Source organism: Mustela erminea, chromosome 14 (assembly GCF_009829155.1).
Source record: "Mustela erminea isolate mMusErm1 chromosome 14, mMusErm1.Pri, whole genome shotgun sequence".
Taxonomy (NCBI): Eukaryota; Metazoa; Chordata; class Mammalia; order Carnivora; family Mustelidae; genus Mustela; species Mustela erminea.
The window spans coordinates 76642742-76670719 of record NC_045627.1 but is presented as its reverse complement, the minus strand read 5'-3'; the positions used below and the strand labels follow the sequence as shown (position 1 = coordinate 76670719).

At 42.8% G+C, this 27978-nt stretch overlaps 1 protein-coding gene and 1 long non-coding RNA gene across 2 annotated transcripts in view; both read right to left on the bottom strand.

Annotated features, from left to right (window-relative positions):
* FAM160B1 (family with sequence similarity 160 member B1) overlaps window positions 1–10637 on the bottom strand; it is a 34494-nt gene extending 23857 nt beyond the window's left edge. The window contains 2 exon segments of the mRNA XM_032313799.1: window positions 3908–3986; window positions 10366–10637. Of these exon segments, the coding sequence (XP_032169690.1) occupies window positions 3908–3986; window positions 10366–10410 (124 nt within the window). The 5' untranslated portion in view covers window positions 10411–10637.
* A 14402-nt stretch (window positions 10638–25039) lies between these two features.
* On the bottom strand, window positions 25040–27978 carry LOC116573616. The gene is made up of 2 exons (XR_004278890.1): window positions 27896–27978; window positions 25040–25252 (listed from the first exon to the last, which is right to left on the bottom strand). It is a non-coding gene; the product is annotated as an uncharacterized LOC116573616 (long non-coding RNA).

Below are 27978 nucleotides of genomic sequence, written 5' to 3'. Positions count from 1 at the left end.
TGCTCTTAATAAAATGTGAAGTTTTACAGAATGTTTAAATACAAAATATACTTGGCAGTGCCAAGTTCTTATCTATGTCTCTATTGTCATTTCCTGAGTACGTCCACAGTATGTGCCACACAATTCTAGGAAGCTATATATTTGATGTGTTGCTTTGCCTGTACATGTGCACATGTATGTATGTACACATAGGGTCAACCATAACACTAACCCTATAAAGAAAAGAATGGAAACACAAGGGTCAGCCTTGTTTCCAAGGATGACACATGCACCAAATTTGATACACGATGTGGCAGGTATTAAAAGCACAGGGCCCTGCAGTTAGATAACTTGCATTCAACTCTTGGTTCTGTCACTTGTCACCGGATGACCGGGGCAAACTATTTTAGCCTCAGACACCGCCTACCTGTAAAATGGGGCTAATCATCACTGGTAAGTGTTGTGTGATTTCAATGAAACCATGTGTGTAAAGCTCAGTGTCTTCATACATAGTAAGAATTCAAGAAATGTTAACTTTCAATGTTTCATTTTGTATTCTAAAATGAGTAGCCAGTCACTAACAGAAGATAATTTGTACATTTATTTGAAATTTGTGGGTTTTTTTTTAAATTTTTCCCCCTTTCATTGCAGACTTTTATAAACATTCCAGGAAAGAATGAATATTCAAGCATGGTCTGATTACAGTTATCAATGGAGAAAAATGACCAGAAAGGCTTTGTAAATTGAGAGACAAATGAATTGTAAATGTGACTTGAAAGGATTAAAATCCTAGCTCCCTGGAAGACGAGGCAGAGTTTCTTCCGCCCACCCCCTTCACTCCTAAGCTGCCGCAGGTCCCGCATATGCCGGTCCTTCTACCGGAAAAGCCTTGGTCCTCCTTCTCCGTCCGGCACTTCCTGCTCATCCTGGAAAACCCACATTACGGTCTCTACCTTCTTCTCTTTCTCCCTTCTTCGTTCTCTGTGCCTGACACATACACATACATTCACCCCATACTTTATTAGAATGCACTTACTTATTTCTACTAACCTGCAAAAAAATCATTTAAAGAAGAACTTAAAAGCCTTTCCTTTAAAGCATTTCCTTAAAGCTATGGACGAGTGAAAAACTCGCAAGGGCTAAGGACCAGTCATTTGGAAAAGGCAGCTCCTATCAAAAAACTTTCCCACAGATCTGCTGTCTAAATTTCCAAGTGAAGGTGGAAATTATGTTTTACATGGAAAGGTATACACATTTTTTGTGTCTTATCTTTACTTATTATACAACTATAAAGAAATTTTTCTTTTATGGAATTATCACCTACAAACCCCTCGGCTTCCTCAACCAGACAGACTGCCTGAATATTCTGTTTCGGGAGGGGCCAGACTTGGGCCTATGGGGCAAATCCAGCCTTGCCACCTGTTTATGCTGTGTTGGACCGTGACAGCTCGTTTGGAGGCTCTGGCCGGGAGCGCAGCTACTTGTATAGCCTTGACCGCAGAACGGTCCTCTCCTCTATCGGGGAAGGCCGTCTTCTTTGACCAAGCACACGGCTGCGGGAGGGATGCACGTGGAGCGCTGAGGGAGGAAGGGGACTCCCGCCTAGCCAGCCAGATCAGCCGAATCAACCCTGACAATCAATGGGATGACAGATGTCGCAGCCAGACCACCCTCAACATCCATACGCTGTATTGGAACAAAGGACCACAATTCTTCACATGCTGTTGATGGCTGCCTTGGCACAACAGAACTGAGCAGTTGCAATGGAGGCCAAAGGACCCACAGAGACTAAAATATTTACTATCTGGCCCTTTACAGAAAGTTTGTCAACCTTTGACCTAATTTATTTCCCATCTCCCTTACTCTCCATCCTTCTAACTCACTGAGAAAGCCGGAACTCTTCAAGGCTCTGTAGACCACATCTACCCTCCTTCTTCATCTGGGCTCTGCTTTCCACACCTTATTTTGATGGATGGACTATCTACCTGCCTATCAAGGCTAAGCCCTAACTTGTGCACTCCACTCCACCGCCCCGCCTGTTTAGGGGCATTGCTCAGAAATGGTCGTAGCTAACAATGGTCCACCTTTCCCTCTCTACTGGATCATTCCTTCAAAGTTCAAACTGAAATATCTTCCATTTAAAAAAAAAGAAAGAAAGAAAGAAAGTAAAGCCCTCTCTTGAGGAGCACCTGACTCACTCAGGAATAAGACCGTATGACTCTTGATCTAGGGTTGTTGAGTCCAAGCCCCATGTTGGGTGTAGAGATTAAATAAATAGATGCATGCACACATACACACATATATACCTACATAAAATAAAACCCTCTCTTGAAGCCACATCTCTCCCTGGCATTTAATGCTCCACTTCTCAGCTCCCCTTTCCACTAACATAAGAGAGCAGCCCATATGCACTGTCCATACATGTTCTCTGCCCATTTTCTCTTAAATGTACTATGATCAGGTATCCTCTCTCTTCTTGCCATTAAAATGGTTCTTACCAAGTCCACTACTGAGCTCCTTGTGGCTAAGTCCAAAGATCCTTTCTCAGTATTAACCTGACATCAGCATCATTGGACACAATGAACCCCTCTCTGTCCTCTTCCTCTAGCTTCTGGGACACCATTCTCTCTTGGCTGTCTTCTACCCCACTAGCAAAAGTGGTTTCCTTTGCTATTGTTTTCATCATCCCAGTTTCTGAACATTGGGCCCAAGGGCTCCATTTCTGAACAACCCTCTTCCATTCATCCTCACTCCCTAGAACATCTCATCTAGTCTCACAGCTTTAAATCCTACTTACATACGATGACTGCAATTTCACATCACTGGTTTAGAACTCCACCTTAAATTCCAGATTCCTATTTCCAGCTGTCTCCTCGCCACATCCAATTGGACATTTTAGTTGGCATCTCAAATTTAACATGCCCAGAATACTCTTATAAACCTGTTCCTCCTGCAGCCTCCCTGTCCTGGTAAGTGGCCTTGCTATTTTCTAACTGCCTAAGTCCAAAACTTTGGAGTTTCCTCGACTCAGTCTCTCACACCCAACATCCAATCTGTCAACAAAGCTTTCTGCAAAATACACCTAGAATATAATCTCATCTAACCAGCTCCACTCTGGTTTGAGCCACCATCATTGCTTGGACCACTGCAATAGTCCCCTAACAGTTTACAGCTTCACCTCTGCGTTCTTCCAATCTAATTTTTTTCTCACAGAAGCTAAAGTGGTCCCTTTAAAACAGATAACGTTACAGGCTGCTATGGCTTCCCACCTCAGAGTAAGAGCCAAAGCCCTCATGATAGCCTACAAGGCCCTCTGTGACTGCACCCAGCTCCCATCTGATGTCACCTCCTCACACTTTTCTCCTTGTTTACATTCCTCTAGCCAAACCGGCTTCCTTGCATTTCTAGAATATGCCAAGCATGCTGGACGCTCCAGCCCCAGGGCTTCTGCGCTACGTCCTCTTCCTGAAACCAACCCCCCAGGCTTGCTTCCTCTTTCCTTCAGATTCCAACTGAGAAGTCTGCTCCGGCCATGAGGCTTTCTCTAACTTACAATAGCCAACTGCCCCCCTTCTCCTCATGTGTGCGCTTCTATCCCCTTAGCCTGCCTCATTTCCCCCTTAGCACCTGCCATCTGACACACTATGTGGATGTGTCCATTTAGTGCTCGCTTCTCTGTTGTCAAGATGTAAGCTCTATTAGGACAGGGATTTGGTCTGATTTACTCTTCTATCGCCCAGTGCCTGGAACACTGCCTGCACATAGCAGGTGCTCAACAGATAACGTTTTTAAAATGAATCTAAAAAAGAAATTAAAAGTAAAATAACTTGTTTATAAATTTAAATATAAAATAACTTTGAAAACTAATCTGCAATAGATTTTAGTATTTCATAAATTGTGTTCAATTAACATTAGCTTTGTTTCTTACCCGAAGTCTCTATGTAGTAATGGGTAATTGCCTTCCAGTGATAAACAAAATCTTCTTGTAAAGGAAGAGAAGGTGCAAGCTACACAAACACACACACACACAAAAAGACCACAACAATTAAGAAAATGGCATTAAATGTTTCCCATAAAGTATAACTCTGTATTTGTCTTACTAATAATACAATACAAATACTAATACTAATAATACAAAAGCGGCATAAAAATAAGGGATGAGCATTAATTTGATTCTATATGTCAGATATCGAAGAGAAACAAAAGGAGTCAAAATCAAGAAAGTAAAAATGATTTATTAAGAACGAAGAAAAAGATATTTATCAATATTATTATTAAACTACAAGGACCAGAACTATTCTCTTCCTCCCCGAAACTGGTAACTACATATGGTTTCAAAAGTAGCAGTGTTAAATGAAAAGATGCAAAATCCCATTTAAATTATCAGTAAAATGAAATTATCAGTAACCGGGGATCTTTGTACCTAGGACTTTGAAATGCAAAACAGTAAAAAGTTGCTATGTAATTAGTTACACGTCACCATTACAACAACATACACCAAAGTCAACCCTGTAATCTGATTAAAACTGTCCCCTACTTTCAGTGACATATAGATGTAAACCATTTCTTTTTAAAGCCTGGATTAGGCAGTGCATATTTTCAGCAAAATATCTATGGGAACAAGACACTATCAATTTAAATTCCACAAAGCCAAAATGTCTTACGTTTCAGCTTTAAAATTTACTTCAAAAATTTTAAGACCAAAATTCTATGCCTTCAGCCATCTCATAGCCAACCGGCCAGGTATTTCAGATGTATTAAACAGACAGCTAAAGACCCGGATACACCTTCCACAACACTGTCTTCTCCTTCAGCAGAGGGAGGGAGAGAGAGAGAATGCTCCCCCCAGTCCTACTACTCCCTATAAATTTTGGTCAGAAAGTTCACAACTGACCCAGCTTACTTAAAAACAAGCAGGTTCCTATTCTGGAAACCTAAAGCACGGCACCGTCATCTTTCATTTCCAGACACTTCATCTGAACTGATGATCCGAGAGATCATGTTATGCCAATCCTTCTACCTGTTCCATTTTGATTTCTTGGTGTCCTTAAAGAGAGACCTCAAAGTCTGAAATCCTAATAAAACAATCTCAAAGCTACTGGGCAAATTATAAACACGGGTCACAGACATCTTGCGTGCTTCAATCCAGATGAAATGTCCTTAGGAAAGTAGTGGACCTCAACACTGGGTGGCAATCACCAACGCTTCAGTGCTAGCTCTCATGACCTGTATGCACAGCTCTGAATCATACTGGGTTAAGAGATACTAAGCATCCACCTCATTTCCAAGTGGAGTGCTATGAAATTTTTAAAAAGACTTTAAGATCTTTAACAAAGGAGTTAGGAACATTTGGGATTAGTATCCTTCCAGAAGAACATGGGCAGAGAACTTACTAGGGAGACACTGAGGAAAAAAATTAGAAAGAAAATTAGAAGTTACCTTAGGCAGATAGAACCATCTTCCCAAAAGTTTTAGTTAAAAAAGTGTTTTTTGCTTGTTTGTTTGTTTATCAGCTATTTGTTTTCAGGATTGTCTTATATGTCAAAATTCTCTTGGTTTTTTTGGACCTTTTTTTAATACACCATCTTTATAGAGTTAAATAATTAAATGGATTAACAATTGGGATAAACCCAAATGCAGACTGGTGTTTTAAAAAAAAAAAGTACCTAAATTCTTAAGTCTAAATATTTCGATTTGCTAAATTTTTCCAAGGGTATCTCCTTGGTCTGTAGGGAATTACAGCATTCTTGCTCCAGATTATTTTACCTGTGGGACTTAACTCCATTTCCAAGTCAAGTCACTAGGTCAGAGATGGTACAGAATTTGTGTTGGGACCTTGGCTGTTACAGTCCAATTCAAAGCAGGACGGTGTTGCTTACCTGTGAATACCTCTCTTCCAGGAGTTTGATTTAAATAAGAAACCTATTTAAATATACAGTGAGATGTTCCAAATTGCTAACAACTTAGTAAAAATCTTGTTCAAACATGAATAAACTTCCTTATTTATGCAAAACTTCCTACTAAAATTGTCTTTCATACTAATCCTAACATGCAAATTGCCTGTTTTTATCATTGCATAAAATATACATTCATGCGATGGGTAAAAATTAAAAAAAGGATGAGGTGGTGTGTGAATCAGCATGAGGGGATTCTCGTTTAAGTTTTTACAAAACCGAAATGAAATTTTTGGAAATGCATGCAATCACACTCCCAACCCAAACTGGACCTGAGTGCCTACCTTGGGCAGGGCTCTCTCTGGGAGCCTTGCCAGACTTCTTGCCGAAGATCCAGTTCTTTTCACAAACTCTGTGGCACCCCCTCCCCCCTGCTCACTCTCCCTTAGCCCTTATCCCACATTTGTCATTGCTGATCTCCTCCACTTGTCTGTGAACTCAAAAAGGGCTGGGATCGTGTTGTCTTTTCCATCACTGACTTCCCCGTTGGTTTCCAACTCATGGCACAGAGTAAGGGTTCAGTAATACTCACCGAGTGAATAATCCAACAACACAGAAATTGCTGTCATTTAGTGAGTAGCTATGTGCCAGGCACAGCACTGCAAAGTTGACAATTCCTACTGGGTCTTAAATGATCTTCCAATAAACTCCGATTTTCCCCAAACTCCTATTAAGATCCAAAGCCAGTTAACTGCCTCACCCAAGGGGAAACACTGCTTCTTACTAGAAACCCACAATGTCTTTCTCCAGAAGGCCGACCACACAGCAGGACCTAGAGCAGTTAATTCAGAGAAGAGCCATACCACGTCCGCCACGTAAGCCCCACCTGCTCTCTCTCTCACCTGTATCTTGAACATTTCATGCACTGATCTTCAAACATATTTCCTTCCAACTTCCCTAAGACCCCACCTATCTGCCCAGCCTCTTTCAAGTCCAGCTCAAGTCCCCTTCCTCCAGAGGGCCTTCTCCAAGTCCCCCAACCCTAACTGCTTGCCCCCACAGAACTCAATGACTGAACAATCATCCAAAAATTAATAACAACAGTTGACATTTATGAAGCACTTACAATGTACCAGGCACTGCACTAGGCACTTCGTATGTATTAACTTCATATGTATTAACTCATTTTAATTTTCACAATAAGCCCACAAGGTGGGTATAATTATTTCCACTTTACAATGAGGAAACTGAAATGTACAAAGATTAAGTAACTTGTCCTGTGTAGAAGGAAGGGACACAGCCGCAGGACTGAAACCCTGTTCTGGATGGCTCTAGGGACTAGGCCTCACTCTTGTGCAGTTTAATTTTTAATGTATTTCTTTTGTCCCCCCAATTAGACCACAAGCATTATGAACAAGGACCCTGTTTCCTCCACACTGTGCCACTCTTTTGTGGTGGTCTCAATAAAACATTAGCTGAATGACTAAAGGATGAAAAGTCAGAGATCCCATCAGAAAAGATACACTTAAGAAAACACTGTATATGTTTGATTTGAGGTTTTGATTCCCAGGGCAGAAGACCTTTTAAAAAATTGCCAGTTTCAACAATCAACTCTCAACCATAATTTGAAAAGAAAAGACTCAAATTCTGAAGGATGACTTCCATTGAATTAATTTGTTAGAAGTAGATAAATCTTTCTTCCCTTATCCTCCTGGAATAAATCGGCCCTCAAAGGGTGAAACTGGCTGAAATTTAAAAAGAACCAGCCCCTGGCAGATGACCTAGGACTAGGCCCTCAACAAATATTTAATTGTACCAGATGGAAAGTGCTCTACTTGTACTTTGGAGAAACTGTGCTAACATGATCTAGTCCAACCTAGGAATTAACTATAAGACTTCACTCTTATGACTTGTGGCAACAGGCTAACAAAATGGATCACTGCAAAACTTACTGTCCAGTCATTACTATACTGAGGGAAGACTCATTTCTGCAAAGGGAAGCAAGAGTTACATTACAGTTTTTATTTTTGATCAAGATATGAATTTCTCTCCTAAGCTCAAAATATAATGTATCAGCTCTGTAACACTCAAATACTAATCTTGAAAGTCTTATATATTTTTTCCTTGTACTAGTAAACAGGAAGTGAGGAGAAACCATTAATTAAGCAATAAGGACAAGTCTACATGTAAAGCTCATTTAAATGAGTATGTTTATCCGGTCGACCCTAAAAAAAATTTGAAGATTTGAAGGCTGAACCAACTGAACAAAGAAAACCTATAAAGTGATAATATCAAAGTAGTTGAAAACAGCAACACTGAAAAAAGGTCATGTCAGCACCTGCACATAGGATAATGCCCCACCTCTGAAAAATCCAGACAAATTAGGCTAACTGCAATACTATATCAGAAAATGCCAATTGGGAAAAAAAAGAAAGAAAAAAGGAAAATGCTAATTGGGCGCACAAATTAAAAGGAGTAGAGAGAAAAGTTAATGAAAGAAACTGATGAATGATGAAAGCAGTTTATAGAAGAAAATACCAGGAAAATAAATAGAACTGAAAAAATGGAAACCAATCCTGTGCTAGGCAAAAACATTCTTTAAATACCACAAGAATGGCTTCTTTATCATTATGTATGAGTTGGTTTCCAAGAGGAATGTAAAAAGGAAAAAGTTAGTCAACTTTTTTTTTTCCCCAAATTTAACCTCCTATCAAGGTAAACGGGGAGGTATCACAGCTGAAAACACTAACTCTAATCCAATAAAAACGTTGGTTTTCTAAATGCTATGGATCAGGTACTAGTACCAGATGAATATAATCCACTTTTTCTCATCTCAGCCAAGTAGAGAAGCTGGATATTACAGAGTCAGAGTCAGACAATTTACATGGGTAGTTTGGGTGATGTTAGCATATATAGTTATAAAAAGATAATGAGGACAGACAACACAAGCCCCAAGATAAAAATGAGTCTTTACTGGGAGAGTATGAAAGCTATCTTCCTTTCTCTAAGTACTTACTTCTGTATATCTCAACCTGATAGGTAAAGGATGGAAACAATGTAATATATTTTGTATTCCCAATTATCTCAGGATTAACCTGTACTCAATGTTAAAATTAAATGATTCTTGGTGATTTAAGTTAAGGAATAATATAAAATGTAAATGCCAGTGTTTTTATAAATCTTGGTTAACTTCTTTTAACATAAAGTTGTAGAATTTGTATAAGAAGGGGAAATTAAAAGTTGTCCTAAAGTCTAAAGCTGTCATCTCCTTCATGTGTAACACTGCTCCTCATTCATTAAAACATTCTTTGATTTGATACCCGTTTTCCCAAGAACTTGTGGTAGAGCTTAAATGATTTTTAAGCATTTCCTGCATATCACTTAAAAAAACATTGTACTAAAGTTTTGTTTTCACTCTTCATTCTAAAAATTCATTTTATTTTTATCTGGCCATAAAAATGGTTCTATTGCCGCTGGGGTTTGTTTTTGTTTTTGTTTTTGTTTAAGTTGTGTGGATTTCAAGGTGCCCTAGCACACAATCTAAACACAGAAAAAGAATGACATTTTTTAAATTAGCAAAGTACAGGTTTCTTTCACAGGATGCATTTTCCAACGTGGGCAGCTCTCCCTGAGTAAAGCAAACTAGACTTCTTATGAAAACAGCCGCACAGCATTTTCTTTGTAGTTACTTGTCTTCTGCTAGTCTGGGTATCTGAACGTCTCTCTACGCGGGTGTCTAAAATCCTCAAAGGGGAGAGTCCAGGAAGGGAAGGCAAGAAAGGAAACAGATGGTCTCGCCGCCCGGCCGAGGGCTCGGAAGGGTCCCGACCACGCTCGACCCGACCCTCCGAGCTCCCATATGTCTCTCAACAATCAATAGGTGCGGCCGAGCTCGGCCTCGAGGCCTGCGGAGGCAAAGCCAGCAGGATTACGAAACGGGGTCCGGCGGGCAGCGTCCTGCAGAGCCGCCCCCTCCGACCGCAGCCGGGGCGCACCTTCCTGCCCACCCCACCTTCCACAGTCAACACGACCGCGAGCCAAACCCAGCCCGGGCCACGTCTGGCCGTCGCTTTTGTCCTGCTCCGCGCTGACCACCTTTTCCCGGAGCAGGTTAACGGTCCGGAGTCCGGGGTGCGCCCTGCGGCCCCGCCAGATGCTCCGCGCCCCTGTCCCCCCTCCCGCAGGCAGACGACCCCCGCGCCGGCCCGGAGCGCGCGTCCCGCCCGGGCACCCCCGTCCACCCTCCCGCAGCCGCACAGGGGCCCGCGCCGCCCGGGGCAGGACGGCGCCGAGGGGGCCTGGCCCGGGCGCCCCGACGGCCCCGCCGCGCCCCGGAGCGCCCGCCCCGACCTGCCCGCCGCCCCCCCCGCCCCCCCCGCCCCCCCGCCCCCCCGCCGCGGGATCCCGGCCGCCGAGGCCCGGGCCGAGGCCGCAGGGAGCGTAGGCCGCCGCCATCCCCGGCCTGTCGTGAGCCCGCTGCCCGCGGCCTTACCGCCTCCACGGCGTGCTGCAGGATGGAGGTGAACTTGGAGAACATCTTGTCCCGGGACTGCAGCAGCCTCTCCCGGGACGACCTGGAGAGCTCCTCGATCCGCCGCCGCCGCCCCTGCTGCGGCTGCCGGGGCCGCTCCAGAGTGAAGGCCGGTGCGGGGCGGGCAGGACGAGCAGAGGGCCGAGGAGGGCTCGGGCCCGGCCGCTTCGGGGGTGCGCGGGCGGCGCGGCGACGGCTCCGGCAGGCGCTGGGGCGCGGCGGGCGGCGAGCGGGGCGTTCGGCTCCGACTCGGGGCCCCGCGACGCTCCGGCGGCGGCGGCGGCGGCTGCGGCTCCGGTTCGGACACGGTGGCAGCCCGGCTCGGGTTCCTTCCGCCCGCTCTGCCCGCCGCGGCCTGCAGGGGGCGCCGCCGCGGCCCGGGGAGGCCCCGACCGGGCCTGCCCAGCGGCGCGCGGGCCGCACGCCGCGGGGGCGGGAGAGGCGCGGGGAGGTCGCGCCCGCGGGGGGCGGGAACCGGACGGGCGCAGCCGCCGCTCTCTCCCGGCTCCCGGGCGCCTCCGACACCGTCGTCCTCACGGTCGAAAAACTCCGGCAACCTCCCGGTTTTGTTTCTGCGGGGGAAGTAACAGGCGGGTTTTGTAGGGAAACGTAGCCCTACTCGTGGGTAACGTGCAGAGGTTCGTCTTTTAAGAGCCGACTGGGGAGGCCGGTAAGAAACAGTACAGTGTTCCTAATCGAAAACGATCCGTGCCTTGAAATGCTAAGAATTAGAACGCATCAACGAATGTTGGTGAAATAGTTTTGCTACCTGGAAAATAGATCATTATCCTCGTTAACATTATTAATTGTTAATTATTCACCGTTAAAACAGGAAGCCCCAGATGGACAAATGGGAAGATGGCTCAGTCAATGGTGTGTGACGTGTCTGGTGGGTGCAGAGCATGGTTCACGGTCGTGTTTTCTGTTCTGTTTATCAGACGATACTGGACAACAGTGAGGGACAGAATCTGAAGGGATTCTGCTCAATGCACAGCACCGGTAAGTGGGGCTACAATCTAAATCCTTGGGCCGCGGCTTCTGGAAAGTACTGTGCAACAGTGTATCAACCGAGCTTTGGAGCAGCACAATGGCGGTAGCAAAGTTTAGGTTGGGTGGATACAAGTTATAAAAACGCTCATATCCTGGAGAACTTTGTGTTTGTTTTGGCTAGTATTGGTCTTGTATCAAAAGGACCGTTAACTTCTTGATCAGGCGAGGGTGGAGTCAGTCTTTGCATAACCCGTGATGATAAAAAGGATTTGTAATTGAGTTTGTTGAACAGAAAAAAAGCAGAGAAGTAGCTGCAGCGTGGAGTGGTGTTAAGAGCTGGTCTCTGGAGGTGGGTGGTCTGAATGGAAATCCCTGCGTTACCACTCACCATGGCAAGTTTTTAAATCTCTTTTGTGCTTTAGTTTCTTCATCTGCGAAATTGAGGGAGAATAAGCAGCTACCGCATGAGGTTGTGTGGACGTATATTAACATACGGAAAACACTGGCATTTGTTATTACCATTATTATTAGCAGTAAAATAGTATTTAACAAACGAATAGGGCCAGAAATCAAGGTTTAAGGAGAACACTTTTTTTTTTTTTTTTAAAGATTGAGAGACAGCAGGGGTAGAGGGAGAGGGAGAAGCAGACTCCCTGATGAGCAAAGCTCCATCCCAGGACCCTGGGGTCAGGACCTGAGCTGAAGGCAGGTGCTCAACCCACTGAGCCACCCAGGCTCTCCAAGGAGGACTCTTGATGCATCTTCCCTGACCTTCAGTGGGGTTATGTCCCCATAACTCCATCATAAGTTGAAAATATCTTAAGTCAAAATGCATTTAATCTACTTCACCTACAGAATATCACAACTTAGTCTACCTGTCTACCTAATTGCGCTCAGAACAAACACATTAACCTACAGATGGTTCAGAATCATCTAGCACAAAGCCTATTTTATAGTAGTGCTGAATACCTCATGTGCCTCATTGAAAACTGAAAGTGGAACACAATGATTTTAAGTGCATCAGTTGATTACCCCTGTGATCCAGTGGCCCCCCTGGGAGCCGTGGTTGCTGCCGCTGGCCAGCAACACGAGAGTAGCCCACGGCATACCACTGGCCTGGAACAGATCCAGTTCCGAGTATGGTTTCTACTCAATGCCTATCACCCTTGCACCATCATAAAGTAAAAAAATCATAAGTAAAACCATTGTAAAGTGGGAACTATAGTTTTCTCATCTTTTTTACTCTGTTTTTGTTGCTTATATCCTGGCAGGCAAGTAAATGTGACTTTAATTTTGTGTGTCCTATCTCCAGAATGCTGGAGCCATCCTCTCTGTTTGCCAAAAATTAAAATGTGCTTCTTACCAAATTCTGGCTAATGGTGTCTGCTTCAACCAAGAGGACGTATTTTTTATTATTCACACAGCGTGAGGTGGTTAGTCATATTATTAACCATAATTACCTTCCTGACCTAATAAATACATTTATGTGGTATTTTGTATTTTCATAATGCCTTACAACCACTAATTGTATAAGAAGGTCTGTTTAACGCGGGCTATTTAGAGTCGTTTGCATTAGATGATGCTTGTCTTTGTATACTTATTATGAATGTAATAAAAATGTTTTGCTCGAGATTAATATCAATATTTAGGAAGATGATTCATCTCTCTGATATCTAGGTTCCAAGACATACAAGTTGGACTAGAATGATAATTAAGCAGATACCCTTACCTCTCATCCTAGAAAGTCTGTAGTGACACTAACATTATCACCAACCTTATGCATGGGCAGGGTTGGGACTCCTGAAACAAAGTGTGTTTTGAAAAAGCATAATACAGGCTTCTCTAGCCTCTAAGCCACTTAGATATGGGAACCTGAAAATCCTCAATTAGGATTTTATTTCCTTATCCCTTTGACTTGAGTCAAATGAGAAATTTAGTCCCCGCTAAAAATTAAAATACCCTTAGGAGAGAGAACACACCAATTTCTATCGCTCATTACACTTCAGAGTGAATGAGTTTGTTAAATTCTTTACTGAACGAAGTTTAATCAGCGAGGACGTAGAAAAATCCACAAAACTGAAACTCAATCTGGATGAAGTTGAACAAAGAGGAGAGAGAGTTAGATGACACCTACTTCCAAAGTTTGGCAGATTTCTGGTTAAATAGATAGATTGAATTTAGCAACATTTCCTTCCTAAATGCTACTAGAATTACAGTAAAGAGATTTCTCAGTATGTAAGCCCAAAAGGACAAACAAATTAAGAGAGGAAATGGCAAAAAAATTTTGAGAATTGGAAAGTAGTGGTAAAGGGAATAACTGATACAGTTCCTTAGGAAAGCTGAATCCTAAGGCAGCAATTAAGAAAACTAAGATCCAAAGTGATATATTCATACATTTATGGAGCCTCAATGACTCTGAAATTAGTAGCAGTAAGTACCTCTGGAAATAGAGGTAAAAGTGGGACTAAAAATAGCAGGATGGATTGAAAACTTGTTTAGAAGTAGATAGATCATCCCCAAGGCACAAGATTGGCTGACTCCCCTTTTTCCACTCTGGTTTCAGATTAGAATCTAATTCTGGGGAAGATCAGAGGCTCCATATTGATAGGGGGTGGAAGGGAAGAAGAAGATAAAGTTGATGTGGGAATCAAAGGCAAAAGAAAAAAATAAATTTTCTTACTGCCTACAGCCCACTGACAAATCCATGAAACCAGTAGAGCAACCTTCCCCTGGGAGCTCAGCTGCTGTGATATTAACACTTGGCTAAGGGCAAAAGGCAACCTTAGCTGGACATCGAGGATCCTGTAAGTCTTTTTTAATATATAAAAGTTCCTTTGGAGACTTTCTTTATCACTACCCCCATGCTAGCCATCATCCTCCAAGCATGTGGCCCATTGATATACATCTGAAGGGTCTCATGACTGAGGGTTTGCAAAACAGTAATAAATGACCTTTTCCTAATAATAGCTAGGCCTCCAGTATTTTGTGAGTCTCCTTTTATATGTGAAAGTCCTTTTGGAAACCTCCCTTTGTCTTTACTTCCCCCACCTCCAAAGTATAAAATCAGCCATTCCTCACAACCCCACTACAGCTCTTTCTGCCCACAGGTCCCATCCCTGTGCTTTAATAAAACCAACTTTTATTTTATTTATTTTTTAAAGATTTTATTTATTTATTTGACAGAGACCACAAGTAGGCATAGAGGCAGGCAGAGAGAGAGGGGGAAGCAGACTCCCTGCGAGCAGAGAGCCCGATGCGGGGCTCGATTCCAGGACCCCGGAATCATGACCTGAGCCGAAGGCAGAGGCTTTAACCCACTGAGCCACCCAGGCGCCCCTAAAACCACCTTTTAGCACTGAGGACATCTCAAGAATTCTTTCTTGGCTATCGGCTCTGGATCCCAAGCTTCAAATCACAGCAAAGTGAAGGTAGATATTGTTTATATATCGAACACATCCCCAACCCTCATCCTCTTCTTGGCCCCCAGAATGAAAGCATCAAACTGATCACCCTCCCCTTCCGCCTCCAAGAAGATAGGTAGAGTCTTCTCTGGAGAATCTGAGTCGTCTAAGAGAAAAGACCTAAAGATACTGAAAAGGGAACCTGGACAGCCCTACTGTGCAGCCTCTAGTTGACAAGCTCTGTACACGTGCTTGGAGCATCCACTGAGTGCCTTCATGCACCGCTCGTAAATGGGATCCGAGAGGCTGGGTCATCAACAATTTGAGAAGAGTTAATGATAGAGACCAAAAGAAAAGGCAGAACAAAAAAGAAACTTGGAAGAAACAATTAATTGCACTTGATAGGAATAGAGGGAGAAGGAAACTTAAAAAAATAATCATTAATATTCTCAGATAAAAGATACAGTATCTGTGAAACAAGAATGGCATTCTATTTTTAAAACACACTTAAGGTGCCAAAAACGAAATCTTAGGAATCAAGAATATGGTAACAGAAATGAAAAACAACATAGAAAGGATAGAAAATAAACTTGAAATATTTTCTGCAAGACTAGGTTAAAAAATGATGTAAGGATGAGAAATGGGAAAGTTTTTCAAAAATTAGAGGGCTGGTCGAGTGTATCCAACATTTGAATAATTGGAGTGAACAGAGGGAGGAAATCATTGAACTTAAAATTCAATATAATTTTACAGATCTGAGAGACATGAATTTTCAGTTAAGTGCCAGAACAATGAATGAAAATAGATTCACTCCAGTGGATGTTACTGTGAAATTCAGAACACTGAGTTCAGAGAAGATCCTACACAGTTTCCAATGAGAGAAAAAGAAAAGAAGTCCATATAGAGAATTAAGAATTACAACAGCATGGGAAGTAAGAAGGCACTGGGGCAATGCCTTTAAAATTCTGAAATAAAATAATTTCAATTGAATTCTGTACAAAGAAACTGTCAAGTATGAGGATAAAATAAGTCATTTCAGATGTATGGGGTATTGAATATTTCTCCTACCTTGCACTCTTTCAAGAAGCTCTCAGAAGATGTGCTCCGTCAAACCTCCGGGAGTAAACCAAAGGGAAAAAGGATGAAGGAATCAGATCAGAAAACCTGTCATCAGAGGGAGGTGAAGGAAATTCCTAGGATGTTGGTTAAGCAGAATTCCAGGATAACTATATATCAAGTTGGAACAGCCAACCAACCTGTCTAGACTGGAGCAGGTCAGAAGAGATGTTCTCAAGAAGATAAAACTTATAGATGGATTATCTATGTGTTTGAGAAGATTTACAAGATAGGAGAGTCTGACATTGAACTAGTGATAAATACAAAGAAAACCAAGCCAAAAAAAACAAAAAACAAAAAAACAAATGAGATCGTTAGGAACACCAAGAAAAATAAACTATTCTGTAGGAACAAGTAATCATAATACACACATAGCTCAACTAAAAATATGTCTATATAACCATAGTAATGTAAATATAGATCTAATTAAAATTATGTTGTTGCTGCTATATTGGGAAGATGAGTGGATGGATATGTGGTGGAACTGGGGGCAGGGCATGTGCGTGTGCGTGTGTGTGAGAGAGAGAGAGAGAGAAGCTAAATCATCATCATCTGTCATGAGGAAACATTATTACCGCTTAGAACAGAAATATCATGACATGAAATTATGGACATATTATTTTTTTTTAAATTTTTTATTTATTTGACAGAGAGATCACAAGTAGGCATAGAGGGAGGTAGAGAGAGAAGGGGAAACAGGCTCTCTGCCAAGTAGAGAGCCCAATGCGGGGCTCGATCCCAGGACCCCAAGATCATGACCTGAACCGAAGGCAGAGGCCCAACCCACTGAGCCACCCAGGTGCCCCAATATTATTTAAAGAAAGCAAGTAAATAATAAGAGTCTGCTCAAGGTGTTGAAAGAGATCCTTCTGTGGAGCAGGAAATTGGGAGTTTTAGAGGAAGAATAGGGGCTTTCATAACAAACCATGTAAAACTTCTTGATTAAACTATACACTGGTATAAACAATATGCCTTTTATTTGGCAAGGGGAGAAACTAGAGGCAAGAAACCATTTTTTAAAAAGCTCAGACAAGATTATAAAGGTTACTTACTATGGGAATAGAAAGGAGAGAGTAGTCCTAAAAGATGTGGTAAGAGCAACCCAATTTTGCTCTTAGGAGAAGCAAAGAAGAAGAAGAAAGCAAAGATGTTTCTGGAGTTTCTGGCTTGGATGAGGGTAGGTGAAGGAGCTTTTTACTGAGATGTAGAAAGATAAAAAGATTTTTTTTTTTTTAATATGTTAGATTCTCTTACTTGTGTGATGAATCTGTATGACCATGTCTAGTAGGGGGCGATAAATTTGAATTAAGAAGTCAGGAGAGAGATCTAGGCTAGAAATAAAGATTGGAAAAGTTATCCTTTATAGGCGGTAGATGAGATACAAAGAAAAAGGAGATAGTTCAGTGAGATGGTAAAGTGAAAGAAAAAGGAGTAGACACAAACATAGGACTCCTTGCATTTAAGGACCAGAATAGGGAGGAGGAATTCACTGGGAAAGAGCAGTCAAAGAGATAAGGAAAACATACCGTGAAAAAGCTCAGGGAGAAAAGAGTTTCTAAAATTGGGAGTTTGGTTCAGGGTAGGAAATGGCGAATTTGCATAAGCTACACACTTCATTTCCAGAACTCAACTTCGTTTCCAGAACTCAACTCTACAGCTGCCATAGAAATGAGAAGGAAGCTCATAGATTTCAGAAACTTACATAGCGACTACGAAAACTCCTTGGCCAATAGAGCAGATACCGCTGGTATCTGCTGCCACATTCCCTTTGCCTATTTCTGATTGTGTTTGCAGCTGTGGTGGACAGTTCTGTGCAAGCTCAGACTCACCTCACGGTGACAGCATCTCATCTCAGTCTCATGCTACTCATTAGAATTTCTGCCACTGGAAATTCTGTATGGGGAGCCTGCTCTTTCCGAAAGCATGGTGGTGTTAGAACCCACGAGGACAAATCTTAGCCAAGAAGGTTTGGAATCTAGTGGGTAAATATTCCAGTGTCCTGTCTCTGTGGTGGGAAGCAATTCTAGGAAGTATTCTGAGCACTTCTCAGAAGATCCCAGTAGGATCAAGGACCCACTGACCACAGTAGTGACCGCAGTAGCCCTCTTATGCCTTCCTTCCTCTGTTCGTATTCTCCCTCTACCCTTACTTCCCAGGACCTGAAGTAAACTACTTACAGTCAGGTCTTCATCCCAGGCTCTACGTTTGGGGAAATCCACAGTGTGTGGGAATTAGAGTGGAAGAAGTCCAGATGGAAAGGCCAAGTGCTACAGACTGTCTGTAGACCAAGGGAGATAGACCTTCATCCCATAGGCTAAGAGATTAATTACAATTAAAGAAACAATTCCTGGAATTGAACCATGCCGTATTAGGTCCAGCAGCTGCACGTGACCAAAAAAAAAAAAAAAAAAATCCCAAATAACAGTAATTTAAAGAAGTTTCTTTGCCTTTAGCCTGGTCGGTAGCCAGGACTATATCAGGACATTATCATGGAGACACAGTCTTAACTTTCTGTGTACCGTCTAGCACAGCCACACTCAAAATCACTTCATGGGCCCATATAGGTACTGAAGCTCCAGTTTCCAATTTTGGAAAAAGTAGCAGGAGGAAGCAAGGAGGAAAGGGTCTACCTCTTCCCTTTTTACAAACGCCTTCTGAAAGTCCCACCCTTCTGCTTGCATTTCATCAGCCAGAACTTATATAACCACACCTGGTGGTTGGGAAATGTAGTATTGAATTCTGAGTAACCACTAGAAAAATAAAAATACAAAGTATAACTCTCAAATTCAGTACAAAAATTTTTGCCCAGTCCAATGAAATATGGGAAAAAATACATCAAAGCTTGAAAAATAGAAAACAAAATAAGTTTTTGTATTAATTATAATATACAGAAATGGACCAAACTCACCAATTAAAAGCCAGAGATACATAGATTGGTTTTTTAAAAATACCTAGTACCATATTTTCTAGAAGAGTCATATTTAAAAGAGTAAAGAGAGGCTCTAATAAAGGAATAGAAAAAGATATAACTTAGAAATATGAATCAAGGGCGCCTGGGTGGCTCAGTGGGTTAAAGCCTCTGCCTTTGGCTCAGGTCATGATCTCAGGGTCCTGGGATCGATCCCCGCATCGGGCTCTTTGCTCAGCAGGGAGCCTGCTTCCTCCTCTCTCTGTCGTCTGCCTCTCTGCCTACTTGTGATCTCTGTCAAATGAATAAATAAAATCTTTAAAAAAAAAAAAAGGATTGAAGATGAAAAACATCACAAGAGGTAAAACCAGATATAACATATTGGTAAAATAACAGTGGATTAAGATGATGTAATTTTTATGTTCCTGTACATAATATGTGGTATAGACAAGATATAGAAAGCAAGAGTTGACAAAACTACAGAAAGAATCTATTGTACTTAGACTTTTTTTTTTTTTTAGAGATTTTATTTATTAGAGAGAGAACACTAGTGGGAGAGCAGCAAGCGAAGGGAGATGGAGAAACAGACTCCCCGCTGAGCAGGTCACCCAATGTGGGGCTCAATCCAGGTCCCTGGGATCATGACCTCAGCCGAAGGCACACACTCAGCTGACTGAGCCACGCAGGCACCCCTAAAGTTTTGTTTTTTGTTTTGGGGTTTTCTTCCCTTTTTGTCTGAAAACATCCTTATTTCACCTTCATTTTGAAAGATATCATTACCTTTATGTATTATTTTATCTGTGTCTGCTTATTCACTTATTTCACTTTCAATGTTGAAAAATATTTCACTGGAATTTTTGGTTGGTGCATATTTTTCTCTTCATATCCTAAAGATGTCATTCCATTTTGCGGGCTTCCATTTTTTTGAGAAGTCAGCTGTCAGTTTTGGTATTGCTTTCTTAAAGGTAATGTGTCCGCCAGCACGCTTTTGACCACTTATAAGAAAACTTAGAGAATGTGTTTGGGAATAGACCTTAAGGATGCAAGATCTGGATGGAAGGAATATAAAGTTGGATCGGGCCAAATGTTGGCTCACAGATAATCAGAGACTCCAGGTTCAGTGTGTTGAATGAGCATGGAATAGATCTAATTGTTTGTTTGATTGGTTGACCCAAAATCTGGACCCAAAGGCACCTCCCATTACATGAAGTAGAAATGCCACACTTCTTTTGTATATTATAGAGGAAGCTCTTCAGGAAATTGTAATGTTTAAGGAAACTGGACTGTTAGTGGATTAATCATGTAAGACCTGCTCACCCAGCCTCTGACTATATTCAAGAGGACTCACGGGATACACTCTTTTCCACAGCAGTGAGAAGAGTCATGAGGGGAACCCCAGATTCTTGAAGAGTTCTGGGGTGGCTCTTCTCTAGGCAAGTGATTACAGTTGGGAACTGCTACCATTGAATTGGGATCCTTAAATTAAATGGGGATGATGGGATCCTAGGATGGCAGGGGCCAAGTGGCAGCATTTAATTACCAAAGTCAAGGTAAATTTAGTTAACATAATGGGCAACAGAGGCAAAGCAGTAATTAAAGTAGCCTAAACTACAGAGATCTTTGGCATTAGCTAGTTAATCATGGTGTCCCTACAGTTAAAGCAGGTGGCGTCACCACTAAGGTCTCACTTGATCTAATGAACAGAAGTCCAACTTGAATCACCAAAGTAGACAGCCTCAGTTACTCAGTCATTTCCCAGACCTGAGTCATTTCACAGATCTGGAGTCACGTGAATAAAGGGAAAGCCAGGTACTCTTGAGAATGGACCATGCCGTACTTCCAAACATTTATTCTGTTGGTCTTTCTAGCCTCAGACTTTTTAAGGGATTACTATATACTAGCTCTGAACTGAACTAATTCTTAGAGACTCCGAATGTCACTGAAACCCAACAGTCAGAGTAGAGCCTTAAAAAAAAATCACTGTTAGATGATCCGTGGAGTTTTGGCTCAGGTTCTTTTCATAGTGGTCCCGGTGGGTACCTGAATCTAGCCTGTGGGTATTTGCGCAGATTTATAAGGCATAACTGAAGTAGACACACTCGGCAACTGGCAGAATCCACATTGATTCCCTGGCTCATAGAGTGAATGCTAGTATGGCAGAAAAGACCAAGTGGAAGCTACTAGAACTGCCTCTGTTTATGAAAATAGTAAGGCACTGTTATGTTAATGGAAGGATTCCAGAGATTAGTGCCACTCCTAAGGATGGAAAGGATGCAGTGATGGTGATTCCTCTCACCTCTCCATGCAACTTGCCTGTTTACCCTACAGAAAACAGAAGAAACTCGTATAACCACAGTGGATTTTTGTAAACCTAATTAGGCGGTAACTCTGATTGCAGCTGTTGTTCCAGATGTGCTTTCATAGCTGAAGCAAATCAACATATCCTTTTGCATCTGGCTGATAGCTATAAATAAGGCAAATGTATTTTCCTTATTATCAGAGATCAGCAATTTTTCTATAAATGGCCAGATGGTAAATATTTTAGGATTTGTGGGCCATAGAACTCTGTCACAACTTCTCAGATCTACACTGTAGTGCAAAAGCATCTATAAACAATATGTAAATGAATGGAGATTGTTGCATTCCAATAAAATTTTATTTATAAAAAACCAGGTGATGGGCCAGACTTTTTTCTTTGTGCAATAGTTTGCTGACCTTTTGTCAAGATCATCAAGTGCAGTCTGTTTTCAGCAGGCAGACCCAACAATACACCTTCACTGTTTTAGCTGGAAGATCTCTCTCTCTACCTTTCTGTCATAATCTGGTTGCAGAAACCTTGATTACCCTTCCATTCCATTGAACATCATGCTGCTCTTATACCTTGATGATATTCTGCTGATTGCTGAGGATGAAGTATTAATATATGCGTGTTGTTAAGAGACATATGGACCAGGAGGTAGGAAAGAAAGCCCACAAAACCGTAGAGGCTTGCCACCTTGGGGACACTTCTAGGGATTCAGAGGTCTGGGGCACATCAAATATCTTTTCCATGTGATGGACAAGTTCACATCTGGCCCCATGCTACCACTAATAAAAAGCAGAAGACCTAGTAGACCTCTTTGGAATTTGGAAGCAAAAATTTGCCCACTACTCTGACCCATTACTAAATGGCCCCAAAAGCTGCCAGTTTTGAGTGGGTCTTCAAACAATAGAAGGTTCTGTAGCAGGTTTAGGCAGTGGTATACACGGGTCTGGCGCTTGGGTCCTGTGACCCAGCAGACCCAACGGTATGTGAAGCATCGGTGGAGGACAGCGTTCCTGCCTGGAGCACTGGGCAGGCTCGTACACAAGAGCTGCAGTACAGACTCTGGATTTTGGAGTCAAGCCATATAACACTATGCTTTTATATAAGGCTCTGAGCTCTTAGTAGACACTGAATGCTTGGCAGGGGACCACCACAGCCCCATGAGACCTAAGCTGTGCTTAATGACCTGGTATTGTGTGACCTGTGATGACCTTGTGTGCTACCCATTAAGTCATCCAGTAAGTCGGGCACGTGCAGCAGCACTTCATAGATACGAGACTGAGCTCGAGAAGATTCTGAAGATACAAGTAAGTTGCATGAGGAAGTGGCCCGGAGGACCAGGGCCCTACTTCTACAACAGTTTCTCCCTCAGTTATCACTTGTGGCCTCATGAGGAATTCTCTGACCAGTTTGCTAGGGGAAAAAAATATAATAATAATAATTCTGGTTTGGTTTCCAGATGGTTTTGCATTACCTACTGATACTGCTTGGAAGTGGGCAGCTCTAGCACCACGGCCCCTCTCCAAGACGACCCTGCAACACAGGGAAGCTTCCAGAGAGCAGAATGTGCAACAGTGCACCAGGTTGTTTGCTTTTCCTGAAAGTGGAGGTAGCTGGAGATAGGGGTGCCCACTGATTCCTGAGATATGGTTGATGGTTTGGCTGTGTGGTCAGGAATTTGGAAAGAACATGGTTGGAAGATTGGTGACAAGGAGGTCTGAGGACGAAGTATGTAGCTAGAGCTCTCTGAGTGGGAACAGAGAATAAATATTAATTTCATCCTGTGTAAACACGCTTCAGAGGCAGCCTCTGTACAGAATTTTAATCCACTGGATAAGATGACCTGTTTTGTGGGGGTGATCAGCCTCTGTCCTCAACCACTCCTATCATTGCCCAGTGGGCTCACAAGGTGACCACTCCAGCAAGGATGGGAGGTTAAGCATGGGACAAGAAACATGGATTTCCCCTCACCGAGACCAATGTAACAAAGCCACTGTTGAGTGTCCAAACTACCAATTGCAGAGACCAACACTGAGCACCCAATGTGGAACCATCCCAAGGAGCGTAAGTCGGCTTCCCGTGGCAGCTCAATTCTACCGCCCTGTTTTCATCATGGCGGGGGTGGGGGACAGCATTCTGTTCTCATCAGGATAGACACTTGCTCTGGACATGGACTTTTTTCATCCCTCGGTGCTTTTTTGTTTTTCATCCCTCAGGAACGATAACTTACAGACTTACAAATCTATCTACTGTCATTGTGTCCCATACAGCATTGCTTCTGATCAAATAACTTATAGCAAATCAAATGTGGTGATTGGTCCATGCTGCTCATGTAATTCCTGGGGCATCCCCTATTTCTTATAAACCAGAAGCAGCTGGCTTGCTAGAACAATGGTTACAGGGTGGCCGGGTGGCTCAGTCAGTTGAGCATCTGCCCTTGGCTCAGGTCAGGATCCCAGGGTCCTGGGACTGGGTCGTGCATAGGGCTCCCTCCTCCGTGGGGAGTGTGTTTCTCCTTCTCCCTCTGCCTGCCGCTTCCCCTGCGTGTGCAGACTCTCTCTGTCAAGTAAATAAATAAAATCTGAAGCATAAATAAATAGAACTCAGTTACAGTGGTGGTGAAGTGGCAGCACCATGTGTCATGGTGTCCCGGGGTGTAGTACATACTCTCCAGCAGCAATGTGTGTTGCTGTTTCTCTGGAGCCATGATTCATGAGTCTGGAAATTAAGGGTGGAAATGGGTGTGCAATACTGGCTCTTGATCAGGATAACATTAGATTCTGCTGGCTGGAAGGTCTTAGTCGGAACGAGAGGAATGTTTCCAAAAGGGGGCGTGACAGTGATTCCGTTGACCTGGGAGTTGAAATTGCGATGCGCCCACTTGGGGCTTTTTGCCAGTGAATCAACAAGCAAGCAAGAAGGGTTCTGCCCTGGCTGGGGTCGTTTATCCCGACTCTAGGAGGAGAGTTGGGTTGCTACTGCTCAGTGGGAGCGAGGAGGAGTATGTCTAGAATGCAGCTGTCTTCTAGGCTGCTTTTAGTCTTGCTTCCAGGTCCTATGATTACAGTCAATGGAAAACTACAACAGCCCAATTTAGGCTGCATTGCTAATGCCCCAGACTCCCCTGGAACAGACATTTGAGTCACCAAAGAAACCACAGCCAGTTGAGGCACTTGCTAAGGGTAAGGGGAATATGAAATTAGTAGTAGAAGGTGGTATATACAAGTTAGGACCATGTGACCAGTTGCAGAAATAAGGGCAAAAGCCATTATGGGTAATTTTTCTATTGTATATGAATATGTTTCTATTTATGTATATGTATGTATGTATGTGTGTATATGTATATATATATATGTGTGTATATATATATATATATATATATATATACACACATATATATATATATATATATCCACTTTCGTTCCCTTCTTATTCCCCTGTCATCTCAGTAGTTAAATTATAGGGTACAAAAGGGAGAGTATAAATTAACTCAAAAAGGAATGAACATCACCCGAAGATGACGGAGAGATTTCAGAGCCTCTTTTGGGAATACGGTTAATGTGGTTTAGGTTATATATGGGATAATTGTACGTGATAGGTGACAATTTGACTTTTTATTGCTTTCATTTGGAAATTGTGTAATTTCAAGAGATGTATGTGTGCCAAGTTGACAGGGAATCCATGGACTGCAGAACCTTTGTAGTGTGTCCAGCAGGTTGGGCTGAACTACAACTCCCATGATTCCCTCCCCTAGATATGTCCAGCTAGGGTGTGCCGCAAGAGACATTTTTGTGTGAGATGTGAGGTGCAAATATGTGGTGGCAAATATGTAATCTTTTTAGGCTCAGAAGTTTGGGGGAGGGTCTCCGGGTGCTTCCGCAGCTCATGCACATTGTTGTTTGTCTGCTGACTCACCTCCTCAGTGTGGGCGGGCAGCCAGCCTGCTGCTGCTTCACCTTCCGCTGGATCTTCCCTGGGCTCTCTGACTTCCTCCTCCAGATCTGCACTTATCTGTGGGACACAGGGCGCCAGCTTCTCGGGCATGATACCCACATCATTAAAGCTGGAGACAGTGAGGCTGACACGGATTCCAGTCCCCACTTGACATCTCTCTTCTCAAATGCCCGCCTGCAGATTTCAAGGTCTAGCATCAGATATGAAGACAGCCTTACAGGAACTGCTTTTATCAGCTCCCACCACAGCATAAAGTTTAATCCTTGTAATAAATCTGTGTCTGTGTGTATGTGTGTGTGTGTGTGAGAGAGAGAGAGAGAGAGAAAGAGAGAGAGAGAGAGATTCTAATGGTGGTTCTGGATCTCTGACTGAATCTTGACTGATATAGACCTATATAAAATGGTGTTTAAAGGAATGTTATTTTTCCTTCCCTTATCATCCTATTTCCCGCCACTCATGCTCTATAAAACCAACTTCATAGGTTTCCGCAATTTCATTAAAGTTTCTAAGATGCAGCTTGAGAAGATCTAGAATTACTTCATTTCATTACCCAGAAATGCATCGAGGCTAGATTCTATTTTTTTACATGGTATTACAGTGGTCATCATCTTGTTTTCTCTTCAAATGAGTCCGGCTCCTTCATTGCATTCTGTCATGAAACCATGTTGGTGGTGATGAGAATGTTTTGGGTCCCCATACATTGTGGATTAATCCATTTGTGGATTCATCAGACTGCAGTTGTAGGCACTGACTTGAGAAGTGTGAGCTGAGAAGGTAGGATCCACACTATGAACCTTTGGCTCGGCACTGACACTGTGGAAGGAGCTGTGGTAGGGATGATAGAGCAGTAGGTCTGCTACTAACAACCCTCACCTTTAACTGTGGAATGAGTCTTCCCAAGAAAAGTCCCTCTTAAAGTAAGGACCTCAGCCTGAAGTTTGGAGGTATTAAACAGTATCTGTCAGGTAATAGTCTTAGTCCTGCATTGGGCTTAAATAATAATAAAGGGCTGTGAATTTTCCGCCTTATAATCATCGGGCAGTCAAGCAGTTCCAGCAGTGTGGTGGGAAGCTGACAGGTCTGCTAGTTTATACGTTACCACCGGGATCTCTTGCAAGGGCATTTATATCTGTACATTTTCCCTGATCCTGTTTTGTATGCTTTCCTCCTTGGAGTCATACTTTTCAAATCCATTTCCAACAGCTTAGTCTTTATATATATTTGTTTTTACCTTTCTGTATATTGGAAAAATCTGGAAATTCTTAGAGAGTATAAGCTATGTCATCCTAGGCCAAACTTTGTATTCATCTCCTTGGAGTATGTCAAGTGGACTCTACTTTTGAGTCTAGAGGATTCAGGGCTGGTCAGGGTGCATCTTGAGAATGATTGGCATGTCTTTGCAAGGCCGCTTCCCCAGAGTAAGGTTACAGAAGATCTTTAAGTGAATCTATTCTCCCCAGACACAGGAAAGCAGGCTTGACAAGAGGGGCTTAGAGAGATCCGGGAGTTCAAATTCTCGTATTTGTTAAATTCCATCAGAAGTCGCCCTTTCGAGCCTCACATCTATTCCTTCTTAATGCCAGAAGTTTAACATAAGATACTTGGATAGTCTTTGAATTCAACTTAAGTTATTGTTTTGCAACCCAGACAACTAATTTTGGATGTGATTTTCAGTAAGTTTGACGCTGTCACCCTGGGAATGAGTAGATTATCTTAGAGCTGCCATGGATACTCTCTAGTCCCCTGGCTGTGACCTGAGATGAAAGTTTAAAACCCTGATCTTGTTATTTCCTTTCCATAAGCTCTCCAGCATGTTCGGAAGCAGCCACTGACCTCATAGTTCTTGTAGTCATCAGTATTACCATAGCTCATTACCAAGCGCAACCACCATTTGGTCCTCCAGACCATTTGTTTCAGTAGGCACAGTCAACTACAGGTGACACGTCAGGTAATCATGATGCATTACATGACCACAGATAGCCAGATAAAAATGTTCTGTAAGCAAAGAGCTCAGGTGATTGCAGAGTTAGGGATAGAACCAACCCATCCCAAATCTCATCTTGGAGGGTCTATTTCCTGGAACCACTCTGGCCGCAAGTACCCATTAGAATGAAGTCAGGAAAACAGAAACCATACCCATCATTTCAGCAGAGAGAAATTTTTTAAAGATTTATTTATTCTGGAGAGAGAGAGAGAGAGAGAGAGTGTGCAAGAGGGGTGGGGGCGTGGAAGAAGAGGGAGAATCTCAAGCAGACTCCTCGCTGAGTGTGGAGCCTGACACAGAGCTCGATCTCACTACTCCGAGATCATGACCAAGATGAAATCAAGGGTGGGAGGCTTGGGAAGTGCCTGGGTGGCTCAGTCACTTAAGTGGCTGTCATCTGCTCTGGTCGTTGTCTTGTGGTCCTGAGATCCGGCTGGCATCAGGCTCTGCACTCAGCAGGGAGTCTGCTCCTCCCTTTCCTTTTACCGCGCTCTCCCACTTGTGCTCGCTCGCTCTTTCTCTCACTTTCTCTCGCACACTCTCAAATACATAAATAACATCTCAAAAAAAAAAAAAAATCAGATGCTTAACCAACTGAGCCATCCTCAGTTCTCCCCCAGGAGAGAATTTAATATAAAAAATGTGTTGCGATGGAGCTTGAAGGACTAAAAAAGCAAACGTTGAGACCCATGTATTAACCTGCTAGAGGAACAAAGAGAAGAGGTGGGTGTTTTCAGAAATTAGAGGCTTGGAAGAGGGGCCACGTAGACCTAAGGCTTAGACTTCTGAGAAAGAAGTGCTGTCTTGCTCATACCAGTACTTCAGGGGATTACCTGGAAGCTCATTTTGGAAGTACCAAAGAAGCTGAAGACTGGAGCCAGCTGCCATTAGCAGAGGAAAGAAGTGTCCTTGAAGT